A 24237-nucleotide genomic window follows, 5' to 3' on the forward strand; every position below is an offset into this window, starting at 1 on the left:
ATTTGAGGAATGCAGCCCATACCCCTGGGAGACCATAAAAATATAAGGAATTTGCAGTCTTTCCTGAAGCATGGATCTGCAATGCCTGTGCTGTTTAAGCACTGCTACAATAATAGCCCCAAAACTACTGTCAGTGTGATTAATTTCAGTAGTTTTCTTACCCTGGCCAGAAAGCTGTGAGGTTTACACGCTGAGACCTTTAGCTCTGCATACAGGGTAGAAGCCCACCTGCCTACTTGACTTGGCTCTGAAAGTGGAAAGATAAGAATGACCACTGCTTTGGGAGGGATTAAAAGGAGACAGTATCAGGCAAGCCCTCTTCCTGGGTTTGCAGAAGTTTGGGTGCCTAGGGATGCTGGTGAGCTAGTGACACGAGTAACAGCTGCTGTCTTTGTCTGGAGAGCTCACCAGCCTCTGACTGACTGCCCTGTGAAAAGCTTTGGGGTACATGAAGTGAGAAGGACCATATAGCTGCAGCAAAATTGTATTCTGTCTTGTTTAGCAGGGTGGGGAGGCAAGAGAGCCTTGTAAGGAGCTACATTCCTTCAACTGCCTTGTAGCAAGTTTCAGGGGATCGCCACATTTATATGCGCCACACAGATAATGCACTTGAAATGCTTCGGGACTGATATGAATAGGAACTATTCTTCCCTTTAATTAGCATTTTTGCCAGATGAACACTGCTGTGGAGTGCCAAGCTGTGGAGTCCTCCTACAAGTTCCAAGAGATACACAACTGACAGCCAGAGCGTATCCAAAATCGGAAGATTTCCTGTTGCAGCTACAATTAATTTTGCTCACTTGAATGAAAATAACACAGTTATCAAAATGATCACCCAAGATAAGGACAAAACTAGTGTACTACCCAAACCCTGAGAGGTTACACATAAAACTCTGCTGAATTCTTGGGCAGTGGCATGATGTTCTTTGAATGGTGACTAACATTAAATATTGACCACAGAAAAAGAAATGCATTCTCACTTCCAAAGAGACATCTTATAATAAGAAGATACAGAATTTATGGGTTTTTTTAAAAGTCAAACAGCTGATCCTACCTCTCATCACACACACAAAAAGTAGTCTTGGGTGGCCATTAGGCAATTTACAAGAGAATTTCTCCAAAACTTCACCTTAAGTTATAACCAGTAGGAAAACTATAAATCTAGAAATATAGAAAAGATGTAAGTTATACTGTTTGGCTGTTGGTGTTCTTGTATTACCAGATGAACTGCCAATAGAAGGACAGTATAGATTAAGGGAAAAAATACAAAAACATTGGCTTGTTTCCTAGCAACAGCTCAGCTAAAATTACTTAACATTTCTACTCAATCAAATGTAAATTTGACTATGTTATCCCTTAAATGTTGATTATAACAGGCCTTTTCAAATGCAAATTCAGTGTGTAAAGTGAATGTAAACGTTGACAAAGCTGACACCAAAATCTCCTGATTAACATCATTTGCATGTACACAGCAACATTATTACAAACCTCCTAAAGACATAGGGAAATGAAAACTGGAGCGAGAATCACCTTCTGCATCATCTCATTCTTTCCCACTTTAAGAGCAAAACAGACAAAAATGTAAAGCCTTTTGGATTGCATGCAAAATTCCAACAGTTTAAAAGTGCAACACAATAAGCTGTACCTGAATGCTATTCCTTGTGTTGCTAGCAAGTACAGTGGGTGAAAAGCTCTGGTTTATTTCCTAGTCGCAGAACTTGAGAATTACACATATAGCACAAGCAGACTGTAAAGATCATAATACCATGTCGCCACTGGCACCTAGCAAGTTTTCTTGCCTCTTTTACCTGCAACTCTTGTATGAGAAAAACAGAAGGAAGGGGGGAAATTATTATATATTACTCCCAAAGTTTACAAGTTTGTTCTTTGCAACTTAATCAACTCTGGGATTAAACACCTTAGTTATGCATGCATTCATGCAGAGCCAGATTGTTTTTGCCTAAAACATGTAGAAGAAGCTTCAGAGAGGATGTTAACACGTTTCTTCTTGTTGTAGCATTTCACAATATGCATATTGAGGTGTATTATTTTACAATAACGTGCATTACATCAGGTTGGTTTACCACTCGTTAACCTAAAGTCAACAGGAAGCTGAGAACAGATGCAGTGTTCCTTCAGCACAAAGCAAGTAGCCAGACTTAACCTCTTAAACTGAGAGCATTTTCTAGTAAAAACCACCCACCACCCTTCCTTAGAAGGATACTGGGCTGAAACACAAGATCTTACATCTACAGACACCACACAGACTTATCATTGGCAATAGAGATTTTATTTTCCATACTGATGCAGACAGGTACCTTGATAGCTTGCTGAGATACACATATCCTCGTCCAGCACATTGACAGGATGGGTATTTGCACAGCATCAGCTACAGAAGTGCAAAATGACCAATTTAGCATTCACCAGCCACGTCCTAATCTTTCATGGTGCTATGTTTTTTAAGAAAAGCAGAAACACTTTCTTCCTCCACTACACAGCTTCTTAATAGAGCTATTACAGGCCTGTTGAGGATTATCTTTTCTACCCTGGATTAGAGGTGCTACTTAAAGTATTTTAGACAGGCCATAATCCACTCCCCCCTACACACCCAAGTTGCACATTTTAGCCATGTCAGACTAAAAGTTTCTAAGAGATTTCTAAGAAATCAACAAGCACAACAGCTGAGTATTGGGAAGGCATAATCAGTAAAACGTTTACATCCATATCAAGCACAAATCATACCCATCTCAAAAAGCCAGTCCTGTCTCAAAATTACAGTTCTGGAACAGAGCTGAAAGTGAGTTTTGGACTTGGCCTAAAGGGTAGGAAGGGAGAGAAGCCCAGAAAGATAAAGGCAAGAAAACTTCATCCTCCCATGCCAACGCCTGCCTGCTACCCCACTGCTTAAAAATTTCTATGTGCCACACAAGGTTCAAACTCGTGTTTGAAACAGAGTCCAGTTTTAAAGAAAGAGCTCACGTCTGGAGATGCATTCTGATGACATATGAGCTGGTCTTCTTCAGTGAAATCTAAAGCAGCAGGAGTTCTACATCTTACCTCACCCTCATGCTGCACATTTGCTGCTCCATTCAAATACAGCTTCTGATAGGAGAAACAAGGAGATGCAGACTTTTGGGAAAATCTTGAGAAACTATTTTATTTTTGTTTGGAAACTTTCCAGAGGCACTTTTAGTGCCTTTCAGTATATACACATGAAAATTAATACTGTTCTCTCCTTATTAATACATTCTTTCAAGTGACTTTTACAGTCTGGAAGCAACGGTCAGTTACACTGAGTTCCAAGAATCCACTGCACTAAAAAAGTAACTTTATTTGACCATATGTTACTATAATTAAACATACAGGAAAATAGTCTTTGATCTTATGACTGTCTTGGACAAGATGGATAATAATCCTGTTTTCACAAATGATGATTCTAGTTGGAACCCTAAAAAAAAAATCTGAAATACCTACATCATTGATTTAATGCTTTACCATTAAAAATACCACTGGGGCGTGTGATACAGCAGCTGTGTATTTAAAGATCATTTCCTAACTGGCCTCTCACCTCAGAACCCTGACATAAGAGGTTGGGGAGCTCATAACCATGGATAGTGACTGAAGGAGTAGTTGCTAAACCAGCAAGACATTTGTAGTTGGGAACTAATATAAATTACTCTCATGCAGCATACAAGTTCCTCTAGAAAAGGCTCATTAACATGAGAAACATTTGCTACAGAACAAAACTATGTAAACAAAACAAAGGCAAGATGTGCACAAAAAGTTATCTGTTATTCTACACCATATGGGCTATCACTGCCAATAAAGTTCCACAGACAAAGATTCTAAACAACTGAAACTTAAAAACCAGCTAAACGTAATTGAATGCAGACAAGGAACCGACTAGCAGCCTGTACTTCTGTACAGAGACTATAATAGAAAGGAACAGTCTCATAGGTATTCTCAAAGGAATTGTTCAGCCTTAGGCGAGGTCCAATGGACACTCCTAAAAATTAAGAGTACACTTATTCACGCTTCACGATACACTAGGATCCCCATACTCAGGAAAAATTTAAACACCCTAAAATTAACCAATGGCACTACTTTTACAGGAAAAAACACCTCCAAACATTTATTCTGAATAAAATGCTTGAAGTCCATAGCTGTACATGTAACTGCCTATCACATATGCTAAGTGGGAGGATTCAATTCATTATACTTCCAACAATGACAGACATCAAAGTTAAATTAAGAAAGGTTTTATTACCACTCATCACACCATTAAAGACCAGAGCAGGTGAAGTTAAAGGCTCCTCCTTGAGTTTCATATGTAGCACAGGAGTGCAAAAACCATGGTAAACTCGATGCTGAAAGAGGAAAGAGGAAAACTATAAAAAGAAAGATAAGAAGAAGAACTAGCTCAGATTTAGACAGGTATTTGAATAAGATTTGGAAACATCACAGAAAATTAGTTTTTAAACACTTTGTATTCTTAATAGGAGATCATATCAGCTTTTTCGTCTTGTAGGCAAACCTCTCTAGATTTAAGACAAGAAAAAAAAAAAAAATTAATCCCACAGACTTCTGACTGTATGTGCTGCTCAGGAACAGAATGGTGACACAGAGGCACTGTCCTGCCTCATGACTGAGATAGCCTCAGAGAGTCACTACTCAGACTCTCAACGAAAAGTTGGGAATATGTAAGGCTGGGAGGGGCCAAGCTTAAAGTAAATACGAGCAGTTGTCATGACATTTCTTAACTCCATCTGGTGGCCTTCAGACAGACCACAATAAGGTCTGATTTACAGAAAGAGAAACTACAGTAGATCCATGCCTGTGATTTCTGCCACAGCTTCTTTTATGAGCATAAGATAAACTATCTTATTTAAGACTAAGTAGCTTCAGCAAGCCTCCTTCAATTAACCAAATACTACAAATACACTCTTTTCTAGCTACCCCATTTAAGAAAGGCAAAGGCTTATCCCTGCATTTATCTTAGTGTGCATAAGCATAAGCACACTACAAGAGTACAAGGATGAGGAAAATGACAGTAATTAAGAGACAGCCTGTTCACCAGTGCCCACTTTGATCTTTAGCAACTTGACAACTGAACTTGACACTTCTTTCTGGGTGAAAAAGCAATTCATTCAGGAATCAGAGAATGGTTTGGGTTGGAAGGGACCTTAAAGACCATCTAGGTGTCCCACCATGAGCAGGGATGCCTTCCACTAGATCAGGCTGCTCAAAGCCCCATCCAGCCTGGCCCTGAACATTTCCAGGGACAGGGCATCCTCAACTCAGGGAAACTTGTTCCAGTGCCTCATCACCCTCCACGTAAAGAATTTCTCCCTAATATCTAATCTAAATCTACCCTCTTTCAGTTTAAAGCCATTGCCCTTACCTTATCACTACACACCCTAGCCAGAAGCCCCTCTCTAGCCTTCTTAGGGGCCCTCTTTAGTAGTGGAAGGTGCTGTAAGGCCTTCTGGAGCTCTTTCTTCTCCAGGCTGAACAACCCCAACATCTGTGGAAGTGTATTCATACAAGGGGTGCTCCAGCCCTCTTGTCATCTTTGTGGTTTCCTCTGGACCCAATCCAGCAGGTCCACATCCTTCCTGACTTGGGGACCTGAGAGCTGGATGCATTTCTTCAGGTGGGGCGCCACCAGAGCAGAGCAGAGGTTGGCTGGTCACGCTGCTTTTGTTGCAGCGCGGAACACATTGGGCTTTCTCTGGGCTGAAGTGCACACTGCTGGGTCATGTTGTGCTTCTCCTCCACCCACACCCCCAAGTACTTCTCGTAGGGTTAGTGTCAGTCCATTCTCTGCCCAGGCTGTATTTGTGCTTGGGACTGCCCTGACTCATCTGCAGGACCTTGCACCTGACCTTCTTGAACTTCAGGAGGTTTACACAGGCCTGCCTGTCAGGGTCACTCTGAATGCCATCCCCTCCTTCCAGTGTGTTGACGTAATGGAGCTGACTTGCTGCCTGGAGTGGCTGCAATTCCTTTGTGTTACCCTTCAGTAGCTCTCCTGCTGACCTGCAATCCAAGTCCAGGCTCTGGGCATCTCTTGCTGGCACTGGCATCAAACTGGTAAGAGTAGGATGGATGGAAGTTCCCCTCCCCCACCAACTTTAGTTTAAAGCCCTCTTCACATCTTTTAAGACAGCTCTGTTTTAAAAGAACTAGCTAATCTGTTCTTACTAGCAAATGTAATCCTCTACCCCAGCATCAAAGACTCTATTTAGCTCAGTTCTTGAAGTTTATAAAGAACTGAAAGGATACATGAGGTATGGAAATTAAAAACAAAATAGAAGAGAGGAAGCAGGCTTGCTAACTGCAGGAAATAAGTCTTTTTCTACAATCTCAGCCCCACTACTACTTATGTTTTATTCATCAATTCTACTTGCAGTTTTTCTCTTTAGGCAAAGACAACCTGGCAGGACCACGTTTCTGTTACTCCAAGTCAAATATAATCCCAGATCATTAAAAAAAGAGATAAAGTACTTCTCAGACCCTTATTAGAGACTCAGGAACCTTGTTACCTTGTTACCCATCAGGGGTGCCCATCTCTGGCTCACATTCCTAGGGTTATTTTTGGCACAGTGGATTGGTCCGAGCACACACAATGGAAGCCAAATCCTGTCACTTCACAAGAGAGACAGAGAGGCAGTTTACTTCTGCTGATGTCTAACTCACAGCCATTTCTGCACTTCCCTGCGAAGCTGTCATCATCCCTCTTGAAACTGTGCATACCTGCCTTCAGCATGCTCCTCCTACTCTGACAGTCTCAGGGGTTTTACTCACTACATGCAACATCCTTCTGGTCTTCAGAGAACTGGTGTGCTGTCACTTTTCTCTCCTCCTCTCCACCTTCTTCAAGACACAACTTTTTGAATTACTTTTTTCAAGCCAGGTTCAAGTATTACTAATGCTATATTACAGCAGCTTCTGGTTATCAGTGTCAAAAAGTCAATGATTTACTGCCAAATCCATGCAGCTACAAGAATGTGCAACAGAGTCATCAAGTTCTACTGTAGCTGTAGGTGATGCATAGTAAAGTTGTTCAATGTTTGTCACATCAAAAGCTCTAACCAGATAAACTTTTAGAATCGGAACATTTAAAAAGAAAGGAGAAAATCAAAACTAAAGAAATACAAGAACGTGAAATGGAAAAGACAGGAAGAAATAAACAGAGCAACTAATAAAGATAATGAAGTCAGAAATGGTCTCACAGACACTGCTCTGAAATTAAAGCTCACAGACACAACACAAAGCTTAGAAGTTAAAACACATGGCTGCTGGGATAAATATCTACAGTTCGCCTCACCTGCCCACATATTTGGACCATTTAAGATTTTCTCCTTCAGAACCAAGGTGATAGTTATCAACCTGAGATAGTTAGCAAACCCTAAGCAACATGATTTGAGTTACAGAAAATAATGTCAAGAGTATAGTCATTTTATCTGTTAACAAAAAGGAAAAAAAAGAAAAAGGCCATCAGAAATAGAAGGCATTTAGCTACTCTAGAGTAAACTCATTTTTGAATTCTGCGATCATGCCTCTTTGAACAGGAAATTGCACTTCAGTCTCTTACCCTAACCAAAACCAAAATATTTATTTACATGTCACATATTTACATGCAGACAAAGGAACTATAAACATCCTTCATGCATGTATGTGTTTTGGTTTATATATTTATGTATAGACTTATTTATGAGCTCCTGATATCCTCAATGGAATCTTTGCAGCAGAGAAATCATTCGTGTTCCATCCAAAAGTGTCATGGATCATCCAAAGGTTTTGCTTCTGAGAGTTGCAAATTACATGCACAAATCCTTCCTGCCCACACACCTCCCTGGCATCTCGCAACAATTCCTGTACGGAGCAGAAGATCCAGCCCTGCCACTAGCCCAGGACTGCTTTCACGTCTGCTCCATTGTTTGCTGAGCCATCTAATCCTTGCATTTCTAAATGGAAATAACACATTGCCAAACACTAATGCTTATTATTACAGTCAACCAATTAAACTGTAATTCTACCATTGTTATCCACCAACACTCTTCCTGCTTAAGTGTAAGCTATGTTTACTTTATTACCGAGGAGCTCAAACATTTTCTTTCACAATAATGTATTCTCTTCCTCCCCCCTGCTAAGCCAAGGTGAATGCTCATGAATCAGACCAATAACCAAAACAATGTTTTCACATGTACACTGACATGAATAGATGCAGAAAAACTGAGAATTAGTATTTTCACCAGTTTTAGGATCCGTAGAAAGATTCTGTAAATTCTGTAAAAAAGGGAAAGATGGCCGAGATTTCAAAAAAACAACGGAAAAAGCCCTTTCTTCTACACCCCAAACACAATACCATCACCTAGAGCTGACGTTTTCTTATCTTCTCTTTTACATTATCACTGCTGAAGCTTGAAGTTCCAGATCTGTTAAACCAAATTAAACAGCCATAAAGGAAGAAATTAGATGGCAGAACAAGTAACAGACCTTACAAAACCTCAGACCCATTAGCACTGTACAGATACAAATATTTTGGATTTCAGTCCAATCTGCTTTGCAAAAAGCCTCTCCCTTACCCTACTAAACAGAATCTGCACCAATAATGCTGGTTCACAGTTACACAGAAACAAAAACATGTAAATTCCACTTCCACACTGTATTTAATAAACAGATTAATTTCTTCTGTGGTCCATATATAGACAGAAAAGTGCTGGCTAACTTTCACAGACAATGCTTTATCTGTTCACTTATAGTCAGTGAAAGCAGTCAGAAATAGCAAATAAAAATACAAGACTCCTAATCCTTGATCCAGCTCAACTATTTTTAAAACTGGATGCAGAGAAGTTATAGAAGTTGGAAACAACACAGAAATCTCTATCTAGTGGTAAGGCACTGGTGATTTTTAGAGCTCATATTTGGCACCTTTACTTCTTCAGGAACACTGTATATATGATGAGAAGGAAAACTTAATGCCGAAATCTTGTATTCACAGCTAAACGTGGAGTGCAGCGCTGGTAACCCACACTCAGGAAGCACAGAACACTGTTTTCATTATCCTATAACCAGTTCAAAATAGCATGGTTAAACTGACACCACAAGTTTACATCACCAGGAAAAGACTGTACTTATTTGAAAGTCTTACTCCGCATCAGAGGACCTCTGTATATGGCGCTCCCTCAAAACTTGAACTGGTAAGAATCAGCCCCAGCCACATATACAAACTCAGCATGAACCTTGCAGATCACAAAACATGTAGAAACTTGCTGCTTCTCAGGAAATGTCTACAACTGATTCTCAAATTCAAGACTGAACGTTAAATATCACAAAATACCACTGTGCTGCTTATCTAACTCCTTAAACTGGGACCATCAGTGTGATTATCTGAGCACTTTAACACAATTGACAAACATGCACTTTACAGCATATCTCATTTTTAACTACATTTTTGTGGCAGGGATGGACAGCCCTGCAAGCATCGACACAACCGAAGGCACCAAAGCGTGCTGGTGTCTCAGCATCAGATGCTCTCCCTTGCCCATATGATGTCTCACCATGAGCTATCACACGGGCAAGCTAGGTTTCATGGAACTTGCAGGCATATATGCTCAGCTCAAAGTGTGTTCTGCCCACGTAAACATGTATTGCTCAGGACACGATTACTCAGGAGCTCTTTTGTTTGTAGGAATCCTTTTCCTCATCCTACCACACAATCATGATACCACACCGACTTAGTAGAGAGCAGTGAGACAGGGGGACTGTGAGACTTCAGCTTTATCTTCCCAGTAATCAACAACATATGTTACTCCACTGCACTGCAAGGACATAGAGAGAAAGCAGCTCCTCTGCCACGGTCTAAGACATTGTGGGGCTCAAAATATGTAACACAGAACAGTTCAATGTGTTTTCAAATGGGGGCTATCTCAGATACTTGGGAAATAAAAGTCTGTCTTGGAAAGGAATCCAAATCAGGCTTGTATCTAGCCATATTCAAGCGTGAAACCTTCTGGCAATGGTCTTAATGCTCATATTCTGCTCTCCATAAAATGTAAGGGAAAAAAAAACACAGACCAAACTCAAAACAATAGATTTGCTTTCTTGAGTGCTTCTAATCAGCCCTGCCCAATGGACTCTAAAAACTGCCACCACGCAAAGATGTTGGATTGCTTAACACCAGAGGTTCAAAGGTGGGAAGCTTCAGTGGAGTCACAGTGAGGAAATCAGAGTAAGTCCACATAAACAGACTGCCTCCCAAACAAGCTGTCATTAACAAGTCTGTTCCACTAAGCTACCTACCCCCAAGGTAGAAAGCAGCCAAAGGGTATCCAGAAAGAAAGACTTTTATGATCTTGACAAGAAAGGTGTTCTACTGTGCAATCACTGGTAAGAGAAATGGCAGGAAAAATAAATAAAAAGAAAAAAAGAAAAATAAAGGGCAGAAAGTCAGGTCTGCTACAATAGCAACAAAATGATGTTTGTTTAGGAAGGATGGGCTACCAGCCCAACATTTAACAAATCCTAGGACTCCAAAAAGGATGGCTTTAGAACTGAGCTTAAAAAAAAAGGCTACAGTATTCCTGGAAGAACAGGAAGAGGATATGACATATCTGAGAAGGAGATTGCTTATTTACTAGAAGTGCTTCAGCACCCACATTCAGTACCAGAACCACGCTTTTGGACTAAGCACTCAGGGCTCAGTATCCTGAGCCGGAAAGCTAAGCAAAAGAATTCAGCTCTCTGATACGTAAAGCTCTGCTTCAAAATGAAAATATAGAGGGAAGTTATCCACATCTAGATCATTAATGTAGCTCTTAAGTAACATGATTTACACAAAATGAGTTAAAAATCAGCAGTCTGACAGGTCAATGCAAGGAGGGAAATTCAAAAGAGGTACTGAGGTAGCTTGAAACGGCAGCTGCAATAACCCATAGAATTGATCTGGTATCAGGATGTATGTAGTAATATAAACAAGAAAGGTTTTCAGGATAACTTAGATAATGACTTTGCAGGCAATGAACTAAGGATACTTAAAACATCCATTAAGAGCTCTGAACCTCATCAAGTACATGCCTCAAGCAGACTGCCTGAACAGCCCCAAGCATTCAACCTCAAAGTGAGTAAGGAGAAAGAGAGTAGCCTGTACAGCTGCTCTAGAATTAGACATGTGTCTGCCCAGCAAGAAAAAACATGGGTTATTTTCAGGCAGGTAACTCTGCAGCTTATGAGATTCAAAAACCCCAACCAAGTCCTCATTTTAGAAAGCAGACTCCTTTGTTTTTCACAAACTCCTTTTCTCCCTTGCTTCAATTCCAGACTTTTTCATCTTTGCTCCTTGCTATACTCCGCTTCTTTATTTTCTCAGGCAGCTTCTGTATTTATCTGGTTAATACAGAGACCTGAACAACACAAGTACATTATATCCTATTATGCCTGTGTTCAATGTCCTGTTCCTAAGCTACACCTGTTCTACAGAGCACCAAAAATAAATAAATTAGAACAATCAGTATTCACAAGAAAAGAAGGCTTTGAGACTTCACAGGACGAAGTGGTTCAGTGGTTCCAGGAGAGAAAAGCAGCAGCCATGAGAAAGGCTCCAATCAACCACTCACCTGTGGAGCAACAGGAGAAGAGAACAGAACAAACAGTCAGAAGGTGAGCAGCAGGTGAGCACAGACACTGGATGGAGACTTTTTAAACTCTGGGTTTTTTAAGCAGTAACAGAACAGTAGGCAATTTCAGATTTGCCTACAAAGCCTAAATCAGGTACCCACCAACTCTACCACATGTAACACCTTTCTAGATGGGTACATTCTCTGCAAAGGCTAAACGACTTTGGGGCACCAAGCACCACAGTCTGGGGTCTGTGTGTGCATACAGCAGAATGCTCTGCTGAGCATAACTCCTTATCAAAATCCAAACACTGCTGGAGCAGAGTTTCCTCCATGTAGGATTTATAATCCCTTTCTTTAAACCACCAGTCAGAGCTTGGCAGGTAAGGAGAAGTGTCAGGTGATGAGAGGGGGTGAATAGCAGTACAGAATAGAAGAAAGTGTAAAGGTCCAACTTTGCTCCACAGTCAACACTGACAAGAAAAAAAAAAATAGTTCCAAGCCTGGATTTGTATGATGTTTTTTTCAATCGTTAAAGGATGAACAATCCCTCACAAGTGTCTTCCCAAAGTACAGATATTGGAAGGTTTGGGGTTTTAATTCCTACCTCTGCAATTTACTATCTTGTATCAATTTCCCAAAACAGAACTAGTATGTGGGCTCTTCCCAACCTCCTCTCTTCAGCTCTCTCCTCTTCTCCCAACTACCTGCAGCTCTGCAGGCTTCTGAAAGAAACAATAACCTGGTCTTCAATTACAATTAATATTTTTAAATTACATGCAGAAAGATCAGCATGAATTGTTCCTAATTATCGATATAGCAAGTCTAATGGCATACAATGAGTGCATAATAAATTTTAAATTATTACACCATGCAAGCTGACAATACTTTCTAGAGAGCTGTATACTCAATTCTGTGCTATGGTTCTAGTCACACAACACCACAGAGATTATGAGTAAATACTAACAGGCTTTCAATATGTATGCACACCTGCTACTACAGAACAAGCAATTGCAAAACTGTGTATTTGGGCTCAATCTTGAATTCATGAGGTATCAAGTGTTTTTAGTAGCCACTTACACCATTGTGGGCAAAACTCCAATCCTTTCCATTATTAAGGGGTTATGCTTTGTGGGGCAGAGCAAAGGGATTTGGTTTCCAAATGCAGATGTTGTGGCTCCCATACAGGCAGGGTCAGAGAAAAGTCATTCCCTCATTTCCAGAATGTTTGGTGGTAGTAAGCAATCCTGTGGCTGGAACACTGTGCCATTAGCAGGAACAGAAGGGTTCACTAAATGTACACCCACTACATTTCTGAGGTCAGTGGGATCAAGTAGAAGTAGGGTGGCAATGCTACAGGAACTACAGTTCCTATTTAGAAAAAGAAACAAAGGAAGTCAGGTCACCTCTGAGAAAAAAAAATGCAGCTATCAATTAATCCAATGTATCACCAGAACATTCATTAAGTTTATAAATGCATGTCATTTTTATTATATTTGTTTCAATATCTGAAATGCATTTGAGGCCATATAAAAAATTCAGATATAGCAAGAGCAGATATAGAACCTCTTGCCCATCTCTTTCACAATGATTTCTAACTCAGAGTTATGAAAATGGCTGCAGAAGTAAAATTCTTCGGGTAAAGGCTGCTCAAAGGCACTTTATTTTTTTTTTTTTTAGATTTCATTAAAATCCAACCACTTAATATTAAAACACAATAGTGCAACCAAAAATATCCACAGAAAGTAGCAGCAACAAATTCCTTTTCCCCATCCTGTGCATTCAACTATTGTTACATACCTGAACAAGCTCCTGGTATTTACCCTGGCTCTGGAAGCAGGTTGAGCAAGCCACTAAAACTCCCTGGCATATAACTATGTCCCAGCTCACAGTATCCAACACAGACTTTATCTCCCCACTCAATCTGGTCTAAAGAGAGCCCTGGGTGACTGCCCCATGGTAACTGTCAGCAAAGATGAAGTATTTGCTTTGTTCTGATGGCAGGCTCTTCACAATCACCCCAAAAAAATTAAAAATTAAAAAAACAATCTGACAGGAAGAAAGGGCTTATTCTGGATACATGAAATGAGAACACTAGGCACAGGTAGTTAAATCTCTAGATAGGTCTAAGACAGAGACCAAAGTCTGGAAGCCCTGTCAAGAATGGCTGCTGAAGATAAAACACAGATAAAACATGAGGACTGATATAGCTATAGTGTCAGCATTTCTCATCTATAAGAGAGTATTTAGTCAATTTATGAGATTATCCAAGAAAAAAGGAAATACTGTTATTAACAATGCTAAGAGTCCTACAGCACAACTAGAAAGCCTCTCTCAAGTACAGCAAGTGCTCACAATGAGCCCAGGAAAATGAAGACTCCCTAGAGAAGTGCTGCAAAATGAAAGTACATACAAAAAACTCTATGTAACATTATTTTCCCACCCTCCTCACTCACCACATCACTACCTTGCCTCATAGAGCATAGAGCACTTATAACTACAGTAAGGAGCACAGTCTTCCTAGTTCCTCCCTGGAAGGATCTGCAACCATGGATATTATTTTAAACATATTTAAGCTTTCCTTTTCCCTTCAAATATCACATTAGTTACAAGCAATTTTTAGTGGATTTGTTACTGTCAGCTGCCTGGTCCATGCTGCCACATCCATGGTACTCTGCATTTGATGAATAACCCTCAGCCTGGGCACACAGAGAGCATCCTTCTGAGCCTCTCCCCCTTTCTGTACTGCCACTGCTGTGGAAATTTTTCACTCCCCTTCCACAAATCCATCTTCTTCACATTAACATACTTATTAAGTGAGCAGGAAGCTCTTGCAATATGGCCCAAAACAATTTATTGGAAAGAGCGGTTATTTGGGGTTTTCCTTAGTGGTTTTTCATGCATCTTTCTCTGTAATCTACTCTATGCAAAAGAAAAAATAAAAAAGTTCAGACAACAAAAACTCGATTCCTCAAGAGAAAGAGGAATCCTCTGCAGATACCCCCAGAGCTTAACAGGATAAACAGAAAAGCTCCCTGGTCCCAAACTGAAATAGAGATGAGTATGTGCACGATTGACTGTTATTTTCTGCATCAAAATTGAGATCTTAACAACTCTCACATCACCCAGTTAACCCAGTATAACCATCAGGTAGCAGACTCTCCTCAACAGCAAGTTATAGAAGCTGTAACACCTCTCCAAAATATTGCTACAAAACCAACTAAACTTCAAGGGCTTCCCTCTAAGTTTGTCATCAGATTTACTTGTGTCAACATCAGTTCTTTGATCTGAAAACAAAGGAACCAAGGGTAGGCTTCAGTAATCTGGTATGCAGCTTTCACCTGCCAGCAGGCAAACATCTGAAGTCTACATTTAAATGAATTTAGAGGTCACTTCCACAGCACTGATACACACACTCTGACGAACATACACAGCAGCATTACATCACAATAAATGACTGAAATAATTAAATAGCATTGTTTTCGACACTGAATGCCCCTAAGGGGCTGAGTTAACATTCATGTATCTCATAGCAGAGAAACTGGATCTCTTGCATCCTAAATGTACCACCTCCCTGTTTCTGGGTTATGGCTTCTATTGGGATAATTCTCAGAAAGTAAGGTAGTGACAATGTTACACAGTGCTGGAGAAACAGCTGATGTTCCTTTCCACTTCATACTGGGGTATTTAGAGGTTCAAATTTTATTTACAGAGTATTTATTATGTGTCAAAATATGATGGGGAAAAAAAATAATTTCCATAAGGAACTGAGACATTTGTAGCTTACTCAAGCTTTACAGAGTACTTGGGGCAGGTATCTGAGAAGTGTCCAAATATTCTCTAAAACTATAAAAAGATTTTGCAGGACCAGTTTCAGCAATGCCAGTATTTAAAAATGAAATTGCTCAGCTTTTCACAAAAGAAAATCTTAATAAATAAGATGGCCTTTATTAGCACACAGTGAAATCTTTCTCAAAATCAGAAGAAATGTTTCAAAATTCATCCACAATCAAGTTCTAATCTCTTTGTACATAAAGAACTGACCAACTTGGCTTCAAAATCCCATTTGATTTCTCCCTTAAACTGGTAAATTTCTTCTTCTGTGTCTACTCCATCCTTTGTAACACGAAATGGAACATTAAAAACATACAACTAAAACCTGTATTTAAATCAGTTCAGTCTTTAATGAATTATAGTGTCCGAAATGAAACTGCACAGTAGTAATATACTCCATCCTGTGCACTTAGGAGAGACATAACAAGTGCAGTGTCATCAGCATCTCTGGTGAAAAAATCCATTCCCCCTGTTTATCACAGCACAAAGTTAAGAAGAAGCCTTGTAAGAATTCAGGAAACACAAATATTAATAGCCAAGAAAAAATCATTAAACCATAAACTGGAATATTTCTTTTATTCTACAGCTCTGAATATTGGTCCATCATCTCATAACTAAAGCATAATAAACTGTATGTACTCTCCCAGTGCATTTCTAAAAGTCTCAAGATGGAATTAGGCACTGGGTAACAGGAATTGGTTGTTTAATTTTTAATGTGAAGTTATTCACTGAGACAGTCCTTTAAAACCAAGGACCCTTTATTGTTAAACACAGCTGATTTATCAAATCAATTCTCTAATTGTCGCCATTTCAAATTAACACTAAAATCTTTGTCTCTGCCTTTCTCAAAGTGTACAGAGAAGCTATTTTCTTAGATGGTTATCATCCAAATTTTGAATAACTGGTGCTTACTACAGATAAAATTAATTCTCAGTGAAAAACAGCTTATTCAAGAAAAATAATTATAAATAAAGAAAAAAATAGATTCAGGAGTGATATAATACTGCAAGCAGCAGGCCTGTAGTGCTTCCTTCTTCTGCATTAAAGTATTCTGCAGCTTGACACAAAATACTTCTGATTACTTGTTTACATTTGCATTATATTCTAGAAGAGGAAGGAATGGTAGGTGAGACTGTCTCAGATTGAACAGATGTTTCTTCATCTTCTGGCATCACCCCTTCCTCAAATTATTTTTTACTATACCATTATTATTTTTTAAAATAATTTCATATTCCTCAAGAAATGAAGTGAAAAAAAGATAATTTGACTGCCAGACACCTGATTATTTTACAGTTCTCATACAAACTGGAGATTAGCTATGAAAACATCCTCTCAAAGCCTGAAGTGCAGACATGATAATCACTACAAATTTCACCACAAAGGTAAATATGTCCTATACAAGTAAAGTATAATGCCACTGCTACAAGTTACCTGATGTTTCTTCAGGTTTTCATTTTCCACCTCTTTGTAGACCTGCTGGCATACAAGAAGAACAATCCCTACCAATCATATGGATATAGCACTGCAATGGGCCTCACCCAAAGCTATTCCAGCAGGCAGAAGAAAAAGGAATGATCCCTATCAGCTTTATGTGGGACCTTCAATCTTAAAAATGAAAAATCAGTTTGCAGCATGTTCACAGATGTTTGCTTTCAGTCCTTCCTTCCCAGAAAATACATGACTTAGGCTTTACACCATCAAACACTTTATATCTTATCCTCCATGTACTTGGTAACTTCAGAGCAAGAAAAAATTTCATGTCACAGAAGTATGAAAAAATTATGTTTTTAGTCTAATTTTAATGACAATTCAATTTTCCTCCATACAATTAATATATTCTAGAATTTGTTATGAGAGTCACATTTACATTTTATCACAATCTACATTCAAACCCAAAGAGCAAAAGAAGCCATACCTGTAAATGCAAAGTTATCCAAAATCCTGCTCTGCTCAAGATTACATGTGAGGGAAAACAGTGCTGCTTAGATCTTTTAGTCAAAAAAAGACTATTTGATAGAAACGCCTTCCTGAGATAGAAGGGCCTTCCTCACCATACCAACTTGCAAAGCAAATAACCAACATCCTTGGAAAACAGATCCTTCCACTTTGCTGTGAAATGCATTTTAAACACGAAACAAAAACCACAGTTGCAGAAGTACTGGGCAGAGGATGAAGTTTAGCTAAATGTAGCCATAAATTGCGTTTCATGAACAACAATTACTACTCCTGCTGAGGCAAATGCACATATTTGTTTGTTTATTTTGCAACGACACACATTCGTGCACATAAGTGTGGGTCTGTCCTCTGATCTCCAGACGCTGTTGAGAGTACTCCATGTACCTACCTGCCACACCACTCCTGGTGTAAAAAGCCTGAAGTTAAGATCTACCACCTTTTCAAAACAGCCAGCCTCAACTCCAAATGTTAAATTACACATTGAGCAAATGCTAAGAGAAAGTTACATGATGGCAGCCACTTAAACTACATTCACACTCTTGTAAAGAGCTCAGCTTTAAGTGAACACGATCTGTCATACAGACTTGGGTTTCCAGGCCTTGCATAGATGCTGGTGTGCAGCCTCTCATCCTCATCTTTAGCAACATACAACAGGTGCATCTTTTTATGCTTGTTTTATACAACATGCAGTCAGCTCCGATATAGAAGCTGCCACCTCTGTCAGACTGCACTTCATCCAAGTCTGGGCAACACGGCAGTGGGGAGAGCAAAGCCCACATTTTAGCAACACCAAATGACATTTTAGCATGTGCTCACAGCCAGAGCATCATCCAACACCCATAACTATCAAGGTGAGGACATCATACTGTTAGTAGTGTGCCTGAGAAAATATTGAAAGTGACAACTCTAGGAAAGCTACATGCATTCAGCCAATGGCTCATCCAACTACTTGAGCTCTTTGCTGGGGAATCTGGCCCCTTGACTGCATAATATTAAGAACTGAAGTCACTGAAGGCAGCAGATGTCAAAGCAAACACCAAACATGGAAATTCATAAGAGTCTTTCTCCCTCCATATGACCTGAACTTTCCAGATGGGTAGTATTTTATATGCAAGGTTTTGGTCTGTCTTCTGCAATTATTCTTTTATGGAGGAAGTTTTATTTTTCCTGCTAATCCTACCACTTACAAAAGCAGCTGCCTCTGCTCCCACAGCAAGTACTCTTCTGTTGCAGGACCCATCCCAGTATTTGGGAATCAGTCAAGCTTGGTGAGAAGCTCCCAGTTCCAACAGCAACACTATAAAAATACTCCAATGAAAGTTGTCCTGCACTGGGACTTCTTGCAAAGCTGTAATAAAATGTTCAGCAACAGTTGATCACTTTTTTTTTTGTGCAATTACTGTATAAGCAGATGGTCTTTTTTGTTCCCTTCAAATTCTAGTATTTTCAGTGAAATACAGTTCTCAAACTCTACTTCTAGATAGGAATGTCTTCAGATTTACGTTTTGTCTCTCTTTCTATCCACTCTTCCACCTCTTCTAGCCCACCACCACATGTTTGGACACTCCTTTCATTTGCATCTATTTCCTCAATGCTTGATGAGCCTCAGGAGAAGCAGGATTGCTCATATCAGCCAAAGAGCTACACTGGCACATATACGATGTCAGCACTTACCATGAACCAAGTGACCACAGAGTGCCTCATACAAACAGCAACCTCACCTGATTTTAAAGTATTTTACTACAAACGCCATGCAAAATAAATAAATGTTGTCAAAATCTGATGAAGAGATTCAGTTTAAATATTGGTCCTTCAGCATCAGAGTAAACTTAGTCTTAGCAACCAAGGAGTTACCTGACTCCACTCTAAAGAGTGCAGCTCAACTGCAGATAGACTGAGGGAGAAACAAATTGGGGGAAATTCTATGAACAGCTCAAATTCCACAAAAGACTAAAGTATATTTTCAGAAACACTCTGTGGAAGCAGTTGTGCTGGTCCCAACATCATAGCTGAAGACACTATGGGACTGCAGAAATACAACAAAGTTTGCCAGGTTGTCACAGCTGAGTATGTGGCAGTCGAAAATTGGCGGGTCTGGGGGTCATTTAGCTCCTCTCTTGACATTACTTAGGGGAGTTGAGTCCATTCCATTTGACAGTCTAAATCTGGCTAGTTGTAGTAAATTTGGCCTTTTTCAGAATGTCAGAAAAGTCAACCAAGCTACCTGCAAGGGGTCAGAGCAGAGAAAACTGAGAGGCAGGGAGACAGCCTAGCAAGGCAGGCCAAAAGCCCCCCTTCTCAGTACACTTGTAGAGAAGGTAACAGCATTTCAGGTTGCTTGGACAACGTGCTGGTAGAAAAAGCTGACAGAGAAGCATCTGCAAATCAGCAGTTTTAAATCAACATCCATTTCCAGCTGTGAGCCACAGAAAATGTGAATACACTGTTTAGTAGTATCGGTATGGACTGCAGAACAGTCTCATTGCAGAGGACACCAGCAGGGCCTGGCCTGCCTTATGAATGACCCCAGAGCAGTGCTTCCGAGTGACCCCAATTCTTCCCAAGTCTTTGATCTATAAAGGCAAAACCCAGAAAGAAGCTGATGTGTTGATGCACACTCAGGCACCACCTCGGAGTTGAATACTTCATCCAGTGGCCACAACTCTCCCAAATGATACCTTTTCAAGTAACCAGTATGTTCTTACTTGGTCACTAAGATGTAGGTGGAAAAAAACCCCAAACTACACCACTGTACACTGAATTATTTCATTAAAATATGATTATTCATTAGTTTTATTAGCAAAGAAAGCAGCTGCAGAGTTGCTCAGAAATGCCTCCACAATGCCACAACAGAATGACAGAACCAGTGAGGCTGGAAGGGACCACAGTGGGTCATCTTAAGGAGGGTCATCCTAGAGCACATGGCACAGGATTACATCCAGATGGCTCCAGAGTATCTCCAGTTATGGAGACTCCACTATCACTCTGGGCAGCTTGTTCCAGTGAGTAGGCTCTCACATCATAGAGAAGTACTTCCTCATGCTCAGGTGAGAATTCCTGTGCACCAATTTCTTCCTATTGTCTCTTTTCCTATTCCTTATGCTAAGCTGAGTTTTTTTCCAAAGGATGACCAAAACAAAAAAAAAATCCCTTGATTAAGTGTTTGCTCCCACTTTTCACATACACAGTACAGCTCTGTGAAACGAGCACATTCCTACCAGCACTCCACTGATGCTGTGAAGGATTATCCCATCTCATGAGAGCTGGCAGAGCAGCAGCACTGCAGCAGCCAGACCACCTAGGGCCTGTGCCATACACGCCTCCCCACACACAGTTGTTTGCAGCATCAGGTTTGTTATCTGTGCTGAAACACTGGCCGCCCAGCAATCACCCACTTCAGTTTAAACTAATAACGCAATATAACTCAATCAAGTTTTCTTTATTCCTGCAGCACGCGCTGAATGTCCAAAGCAACCTATTTTTACGTGGCATGTTACTCTTTACTCCATATACCAAAAAATACAGTCCGTTTTTATAGCAACATATTTCAGCACACATTTCTAGGCTTGTATGATGGCAAAAGCTGGACACTGCATCATTTTCCTGAAAAAGTAATTCCAATATAAGCTCCTATGCAGACATTTAGTCCTTTATTTCTCAGTTGCTTTCAGAAAGGTTAATCACCTTTTGGCTGAACACTTATCTGGTGAGTTTTCATAGATGATCATCCTTTAGGCTGTGGCAGGAGTTCTTCGCACACACCAAACCACAGAGTTGAGCCTTCACATAAGAACTTCAGTGTCACTGGTTCAACTCCTGATTTTCCCAGGGCCTCATACAGGTAACATAACATTGCCACATCTTGTATTCACAAGCAGGTGAAGTTCAACCTGCTGTCATGCAGAGGTGAAATGTTAAAAATGAAGCACAAGCAACCTTATGTCATACCCCAGCAGTTTGTACTCAAATCAGCTGCTTCTGTGACACCATGTGCAGAGCCTCAGATGTGTGTCCTGGAAGCCTTGGCAGATGACACTCTATTAAATGTGGGCATGCTCAATCGATAACACTCTAACTTCGAGAAAAGGTGAAATTAATGAATACTGGCTATAGCATTAAATATATAATTATTCAAAATATGGCATTTCAACATAAAGTTCCCTTCTGTGCAAAGAAGTCTCAGAACTGCTGATCAGGACTCAAACAGAAACGGACAGACCACGTGGGCAGGGCTGTATCTTCTCTGACACCCTGTGGGCTGTGGCACCTAAAGGCTGATAATCCACACAAGGGACGTGTAAGATGACTTATGAACTTTCATTTTGGGGAACTGTTTCCCGTAAGCTCTTCTGGTGTAATGTGATGCACAGTACAGGAAAAGCTAAGAATCCGAGATTAAAAAAATCCAACAATTTCACAATGGTGTACCTGCACCATGTCAAGTCATAAATTACACAGTTTTGCGGTATGCGGTTTTGTTACCTCACACTAGGCATCGTGATAATTATGAGAACCACACCTTTCATCTTGCTGACCTATAACGCTACATTAATGTAACATTACACTTGCAATTAAAGCTTCAGTGCTTTTTTTCAGTTATTCAGGCAGGCTTATTAAAACTTCAATAAACTGAAATGCATGCTAGCTTCGTCGTTTTGTAGCAGTACTATTTCTTCATACTTCTAGTGAAACACTTAGTCCCTAGGTACTTAAAACTTCTGCATTTTTTCTCCTAGTTTTAAAACTTAGTCTGCCTCAAAGAAGCACCTCGTTTTTTGATCGTTTAAGCGCCGTATTTTACTAACAAAAAAAGAAAGTGGGGAAGATGCAGATGGGAAGCAAGCAGCGCAGCAGCCAAGGCAGCACACCTGCCGAGGCGGGAAGGTGCGGGCAGGCGGCAGTGCCGCGCCCGGCTCCGGACGAGATGCTTTTAGCGGCGGACCCTGCGCTCCGGCACGCCCGAGGCCCGGCCGGGCGCGGGCAGGCCGGTCCCGCCGGAGCGGGGAGAGGGAAAGTTGGCGCCCGTGGCCGGCCGGGAGCCGCACCGCCCCCTCCTCCCCTGGGCGCCGCCCGCGCCGCCGAGGGGCGGCCCCGGCGCCCCTGCGCACGCTCCCGCCCGCCGCCCATGAGGCGCCCGCGCCGGGAAGGCACTGACGAGTCATCGCCCCGCCGCGTCCCCGCCCCCGCGGCCCTGGCGGGACGGGCGGCGGAGAGGAGCGGGGCGGCGGCCGCAGGGGAGCCCGCAGGTGATGCTCCGGCGCGGCCGGGCCTGGGCTCTGCGGCTCGGGGCTGCGGGTCCCAGCCGGCGCGGCCGCCTTCTTCTCCCTCCCGCCCGCCCGGCCCCGGGGGCTGCGCCGGCCCCGCCGCCGGGCGCTCCCTCCACGCCCACCGCGTCGCATGCCCTGGGCTCCTGCACGCCGGTGCCTCCGCCGAGAGGCTCCTCCCGCGCTGCGGCGGCCGGAGCGCGACCCGTGCTCGCCGCCACACCTAGCAACAGCGCTGACAGGACGCAGTGGCGGCGGCGGGAGGAGGAGGAGGAGGAAGCGGAATGGCTGCCGCGGCGGCGGCTCCCTCCCTCCCCGGAGCCCTGACAGCCAGCGCCGGGGCGGAAGCAGCAGGCGGCGTGCTGTGCCCGTCCTCCTCCCTCCTCCTCCACCGCCGCCTCCTCCTCCGGGCTCCTGCGCTCCCTCCTGCCAATGCAAACTAACTCCCCCTTGCCAGGGCCGGCGGGCTGCACGCCTCCCCCGCACCCACCCGTGCCGCCGCGCCGCACGCCGCCGCCTCCCCGAAGAGCGCTCCACGTCGCCCGCAGGACCCGCTCCTGCCACTCTACGCCCGCCGAGCCTCCTCCCCCGGCGGCCGCCGCGCCCCGGCTCCCGCTGCACCTTGTGCCCCCCACCCCGCCCCGCGCCGCCGCCGCCGCACACGCGGCCCCCGCGCACCCCGCCCGCCCTGCCCTGCCCTGCCCCAGCCGCGGCCCCGCGGGCACTCACCGATGTGGTTGTCCTCGATGTGCTCGATGAGCTCTGCCAGGGTTGGGAAGTGGAGCCCGCAGCCCCCGAACCTGCAGGCATTGGAGAAGAAGGAGGCGGCGGCGATGCCTGTCATGGTGTTACATCGAGATCCCCCTGCGGTGCCTGCTCTGCCAGGGCCGGCGGCGGCAGGGCGGGGAGAGGCGGGGGCAGGGGGGGAACGGGACGGAGAGAGAGAGAGATGGGGAGCGAGAGAGAGGGTGGGGGTGGGGGGGGGGGAGGAGGAGGTGGCGGCGGCGGCAGCGGCAGCAGCAGCAGCAGCGTCGGGAGCGGCGGAGGGGAGGGACGGGCTGGGTGGGGGGAGATGAGGCAGCCGCAGCTGGGAGGAGGGACCAGCGCGGCTCTGTAACAGCTGTGCTGCCCCGGCGGCGGCCGCCGGCGGCGGGAGGAGCAGGGCACCCGCGCCGCCCTCCGCCGCCGGGGGACACCGCGCCGCCTCGTCCGGCCCCGCGCAGGGCTGGGGCAGCGGGGACAACTTTCCCCCTCAGCCTCTCGGAGGCAGCGGCGGGGCTGGGGTCTGCTTCTGCAGCCGGCGGGGCGAGGGGAGATGCTCTGGGGCAGTTGCTGGGGCCGGGAAGGTGGCGCCCGCCCCGGAGGGCTCGCCCAGCCGCCGGGAGTTGGCTCCTAACGCAGCCGTCACCTCCACCCGCCCGGGGCGGGGAGCAACCAGCCCTCGCCGAGGTCGCTAAACTGATGGGCGGTCGCTCCTTCCCCCAGGGAGGGCGAGGCCGCCGAACACAACCTCCACCTGCTCGGCGACGAGCCGCAGGCCTCGGGCACCTGCTCGAGGCACC

General features: G+C 43.1%; 1 protein-coding gene across 1 annotated transcript in view; it reads right to left on the minus strand.

Annotated features, from left to right (window-relative positions):
• JAZF1 (JAZF zinc finger 1) overlaps nt 1-23644 on the minus strand; it is a 187799-nt gene extending 164155 nt beyond the window's left edge. Inside the window, exon 1 of the mRNA XM_030943726.1 lies at nt 23405-23644. Within this exon, the coding sequence (XP_030799586.1) occupies nt 23405-23519 (115 nt within the window). The 5' untranslated portion in view covers nt 23520-23644. The remainder of the gene's footprint in view (nt 1-23404) is intronic.
• Nucleotides 23645-24237: the final 593 nt, after the last annotated feature.

Source organism: Camarhynchus parvulus, chromosome 2, assembly GCF_901933205.1.
Source record: "Camarhynchus parvulus chromosome 2, STF_HiC, whole genome shotgun sequence".
Lineage (NCBI taxonomy): Eukaryota > Metazoa > Chordata > Aves > Passeriformes > Thraupidae > Camarhynchus > Camarhynchus parvulus.